General features: G+C 35.1%; 1 protein-coding gene across 1 annotated transcript; it reads right to left on the bottom strand.

Annotated features, from left to right (window-relative positions):
* Nucleotides 1-301: 301 nt before the first annotated feature.
* LOC130813871 (IQ domain-containing protein IQM3-like) lies at nt 302-5258 on the bottom strand. The gene is given in 10 exon segments (XM_057679771.1): nt 302-924; nt 927-1164; nt 1362-1463; nt 2158-2250; nt 2351-2497; nt 2591-2678; nt 3343-3431; nt 3566-3631; nt 3739-3847; nt 4901-5258. Coding segments are annotated over 10 exon segments (1416 nt in total). The 5' UTR covers nt 5122-5258; the 3' UTR covers nt 302-661.
* Nucleotides 5259-5670: the final 412 nt, after the last annotated feature.

The following is a 5670-nucleotide window of genomic DNA, read 5'->3' as shown; positions in this document are numbered from 1 at the left end:
TACCATAAGACAATTTATTATATTTGTTTAATTTTTAGCACGTAATTTTAAATGTTTATATTGACACTGATTATGAAAACACACTTTTTATTTTTTTTGAATTTAAACTCTTTATATGGATCTGTCGAAACAATCTCATATAAGAGTTACTCATTTCGCATACAGCCTATAATTATGTTCATTTACTCTTTAGCCAAATTTTATAATTCTTTAATGAAATTGCTTATTAAAATCGTTTTCTTCTTATTTATATAAGATTGAATTTAATATTTACAAATTACTATCAAGAGTCTACCAGCAAAACAAATTCTTTATATTAAATAAAAAGTTAAAAGAGTAGAACCGTATATATTTGACTCTAAAATCCCTAAAATACTGTAACATGGAACAATGGTTTACAATATGTATACAGTATACACAATCAAAACAGTAACAGGAAAATTGAATATTGGATGCACTTAATCATCAAACCCAGAAAAGAAAGCAGGAATAATGAAACAACTACAAATTAAGTTGATTACCTTGAAATATGAAGGATTGCTAATGGTTCCAAGTCCAACCATATCATAGCAGAGAAGTTAACATCGCAAACTCACAATAGAGCAGAAACTGAAGCGTACGAAAGGGGTATATATAATGCCATCCTGAATCACTGTAATTTTCACGAGTTTAAGTAGCTATCGGGTCTTAATGATAGCACCGGAGGAACAGAAGGAGACGGAGAAATAAAATCCGCAGCACGTCTGAATGTTGATGATGGAGGTAGATTTTTGGGAGATAGTTCGGTGAACTCCAATGCTTGGAACCTGAGTTCTAAAGGGTAGTCAGCAACACATCCGATTCTGGGGCCAGCACCAGTTGACCATGAACTTGAGAGCTGATGTCCCAATTCATATGAATCTGCCATTTTCGAATTGATTCTTTGAATATCGCTTCTTTGGGCACCTCGGTTCTTGGACTTTGAAGACCACCAGACAAAGTCCTCTTGTATTCATTTCGGGATTCAGCCAGCTCGGAAAGAGAAGATTCTTCCATCACACAATCACTTGTTGCTACAAGGGATTTAGCACAGTAAGGTGTTTTGGAATCTGCTGATTTAGTTCGCGTCACAATACTAGATACTGTGTCCTCATAGCTAGAGTAGTCATCATTCGATCGGTTGACCTGCAAGTAACTTTTTCAGCCATCAGTTTAATTAGAGCCAGAAGTTGCCTGAGTTACCCCAAAATCATTATTCACATATTTGATGGAGTATTTATTTACTTAGTTGAAGCCAGGATGTAAGATAGCTCTCTACACAAGATGTAAGCTAATTACAAACACATGCAAGAATAGTATTGTGAAAGCTCACTGCAGCTTACCTCAACTTGGTTAAGGTCTACACCATTCTCGATCAAAAATAAAACAAAGTCATCTAGGCGATCATCAGTTGGGCGATAATGTCCACTATATGCAGAGATGGACTGCAAAATAGAATTGACAGAAAATTAGGTGTCAGAAAAGAACATGACCAAATACCACTGCAAAGTGAATATAACAATGCCGACACTGAAAGTCTGCTGCCAATTCAGGACTCCATAAGAATGCAGAAAGTAGCAGAATTAAAATGATTGAGATCCTCTACAGGACACCATCGTGATTCAGTAAGGATCAAATATGATCAGTAATAAGGGTTTTTCTGTCTCATTAAGTGGAAAGATCATATGTTTGTCTTTACAATTTGGTGCATTCCTCTCTAAGCTCAGGAAAAGCGTCAAGTGTTGAGCAAAATGACATAATTACTTTACAAATCAGGCAATTTTTATGACCAAGGCATCATGTGGTTACAAGCATAGTAGCAAAGCCTTCCAGCTGAAGTTTAGTTAAGATAACAAATAACCGACTGAAAATTCTGCTTCCTGACTGAAGATAGAAAAAATGTCCGGAGTACAAAATTATTTCTTTAATTTCCTTTGCTTTTTTCTTTAGCGTGGTGTAAAGCCCATGGTTTGATGCTTTGAGCATACATAACAAATACGTCAAAAATTTCCCAATTATCCATTAGAATGCTAAGCATATAACTCAAGACTTGAAAACCTCAGCTATCTGTTCCAGCATGAACTACACGCCGCAACAAGTTAAGGAAATATTGAAATCAACCACGAAAATCAACGGTACCTTGAGAGCACCATGTTCTACGTCAAGTCTTCCAGCAGCCAAGGTAGCTCCTCCAGCTAAGAAGCTCGAATGATGAAATTTTCCCTTCTTTTTCTGCATTAAACTTGGAAGGAATCAGTTACATCATCCATGATCGGGCACCACAAATGAGGGAATAAGATCCGATAAACAGACCCTTGCTATCAAGTTTTACCTCGCCAGCATACAATTTTTTGCAAGTACTCATGACAAATATCCATTTGGTTACTTCTGACGCATTCTTAGTATTGAGCAAATCCCCAGTTAGCTTATGTATAATTTTTCCCTCTGAAACAATGTATTCATAATGCTCTCTCTCTTGCTGCAAATACCAAGGGCACTAAATTGACATGAAAATTTGACACTAAAAGAAAATTGTAGATAAGTGATGAACTTTATAGGCAGATGTTCATACAGGGCCAAGATACTTAATGCATTGCTCGCGTAACTTTGATCTTGGACATACTTTGAGATCTAAATCTTTGCCATCTCCAACATCTAGCCTACAAAAACACACAGCCCATCATGATTCCTGATTAAACATCTTAAAGTTAACTGAAATCAATATAGTTTCAAACTAGTCATTAAAAATGAAGTACTCCTTTTCAAGGACGTAAAAAAAATTTGAAAAAAAAAACAACGTTCATCCCTAGCTTAGAGTAAGGTCACTCATGCAGTCATGCGTACTCTACTTCTGCAATTTTGAACAGATGATGGCAAAGCCATGTGACAAGAACAAGGTAGTATTAATAGGGTAACTTCTTGTTGCCAACAAAACCATGAAAATACTGATATTTAGCATTATGCAAAACAATAATGCCTATTTAACTATCAAATTCTATGTCCACAAGGATGATCGACCATTGACCCTGTCCCAACACAAGTACTCCAACCTAGACCTTCAAAAGACAATGTATGACTGAGTTCCTTAGACCCACTCAACAACAGTGCAAATGTCTTGAATTCCAACAATATGAGGTTCACAACTAACATAACCAACATGATAGACATTCACGGTGTCGACTTCCTTAGATCTAAGTTATTACAGATATAACACACACAGTAAGGTATTCTACCACATTGCATCCCAAATCTACAGCTCAAAAACAAAAAAATACTCCTCAAGAAACTCTTATATCCCAAAAACTAAAATATGCAATCACTTACCAGTAGAAAAAGGGTTCGCCAGAACTTGCTTGACACCATTCATCATAATAACAATGCAAGTTATGACCATAACGATGTCTTGGATCAATCTACAAACAGGTAGCAAACGCTAATCAGCTCAAAACAACGCCATACAAAAAAAATACATGCATATATTTAAAAGAATCCAATAAAAATTTAACAACCAAAAAAATTGAAAAAAGAGGGAAAAAGAGAACAGTACAGCCTCAATCCAATGCTGAAAAGCCAACTTCTGCGCTTTTGAGTCTTGAGAAAGACCTTTACCCACCTGTAGTGTACCAATAATAATCATCATAGATTCATTTCAAACACATATTTAATGGTACATATTCTCCCAAAAAAACAGTTTCTTCCATAAACAGAAAAATGAAAAACCTTGGAAGCAATTAAGCTGACTCTACTCCACCGAGACGCCACCGTTTCAGGAAAATTGAAAAAAGAAATAGTACTGCGATTTAGCCTAGCATAATCAATCGCTTGCCACCTAAAATACACCATCCACCATTAATAATTATTTGAATTCAAAAACCACAATTTATAAGAGGTTGTTGTCAGTGACAACATATAATCGGGAAAATATAGGTACACACCCCACATAAGCCAAGAAGTTGTCATGAAACCATATGACAATGAGAGGATCCCGTGAATTACAAAGTATGCACAACATCTTTAATTTATTAATGTGGTACAATTCATCTTAACACCCCTCACATGCAAACCATCTTCATTCAAAAATCATATATACAAACCAATGAACCATATATAATCCAACAAGGTGGGACAAAACATCCCAACAAGTATTGTTAAAACCTGGACTTATTGTAAAATATCATCATATAATTGAAAAAACACGAGTACACACTTCATAAAACAAAGAGATATCATCTCAAAACCATATAAAAGCGACTCCAATCACTTAAAAGTTAAATGGTATACACACACTCTTTAATTCTTTGATATGTGATAAACCCTTCAACACGGAATTACATAGTATATAGTTGTTTGGTTATACATCTTGTTAGGACGTGACAAGTCGTCACATAATCATCCCATGGGCCTACGGGGCATCCGTCGGCTCGGGTCTACAAACCCACGATGAATTGCATATAGGCATTTGTGGGCTCGGGTCTACAAACCCACGAATAATAAATGTTGGACTTGCATATAGACTTAATATATGAGATTACTCTTTCCCAAAACCATATGGTATTAAAAGGATTACCACCAAGCATTATGTGCAACTATATAACTCACTACTCTAGTGATGTAAGTTCTCCGCCCACACATGTGATGTATTTCCGACGTATCTTTGGCAAACATAGGAAAATAAAAAATTTCTTAGAATTAGTAGTTCACACAGAATGCAGGAAATCAATTACCAACGGTAGGTTTTTCAAAATCCAATATCATTTGCTAATTATATTCAACCTAAACAAGTGGAAGTATTTCCTAGGAGTATGACAAAGAGATTACTGCTTATATCAACCAAACGAGTTTTAAAAAATTCACACAAAAAAACACCATTAAACTCTCATACCAGAGTTCTTCAGAGACGACTGCAGTATCCGCTAACCTACGGCGAGTGCGGTAACTCCTGTACACTTTCTGAACTCGCAACGCGGCAACAGAACTCGGAATCTCCTGTAACTCATCACTCACTGAACTAAATCTGTACTGACTCGTCGGTGACTCGGTTGAAGCTTCTCCATTGCATTGTAAGAGGCCTGAAAATGAAGAGGAAAAAGCGTCGACCTCCATTGATTTCAAGGTTTAAGGATTAGAAGTTGAAGAAAGAGGAAGGCGAAGAAGTTGATCAGAAGATATGGAGGAACTTAAGAGAGAGAAAAGAAGAGAATTTATTGTCGAGTATTTTGCCGGGGCGGGAAGGCTTAGCTGGCAATTCTTTTTTATTTAATGCGTAAATGAGCAGTTAGACGACTTGACGTTCATATTACCGTAATAGGTAGTTATTTTCTAATTTCTATTAGTCGCATCAATTTTGAAATTCCATTTGTTTTTAAATTTTTTTTATATTTATTTTTTAGCAAATACTATTGCAAATTTTAAAATCAAATAATTTTAACTTTAAGTTTTTAAAAAATAATTTTAAAAAGTTAATATATAGATTTTTATAATCTAATAAGATCTCACATGAATATGTTTTTTCTTATAGATCGATGAAAAATCGTAGTCAAAGTTTGACACTAAAATTCGTAAATTTTATTTAAGAAGAACATATAAAAACGGAGAGAGTATATCAAATCATTTTAAAATTATAATAAATCGTTTTAGATATTAAGTCAGATC

Source organism: Amaranthus tricolor, chromosome 5 (genome assembly GCF_026212465.1).
Source record: "Amaranthus tricolor cultivar Red isolate AtriRed21 chromosome 5, ASM2621246v1, whole genome shotgun sequence".
Taxonomy (NCBI): domain Eukaryota; kingdom Viridiplantae; phylum Streptophyta; class Magnoliopsida; order Caryophyllales; family Amaranthaceae; genus Amaranthus; species Amaranthus tricolor.
This window is presented reverse-complemented; position numbering and strand designations above follow the sequence as displayed.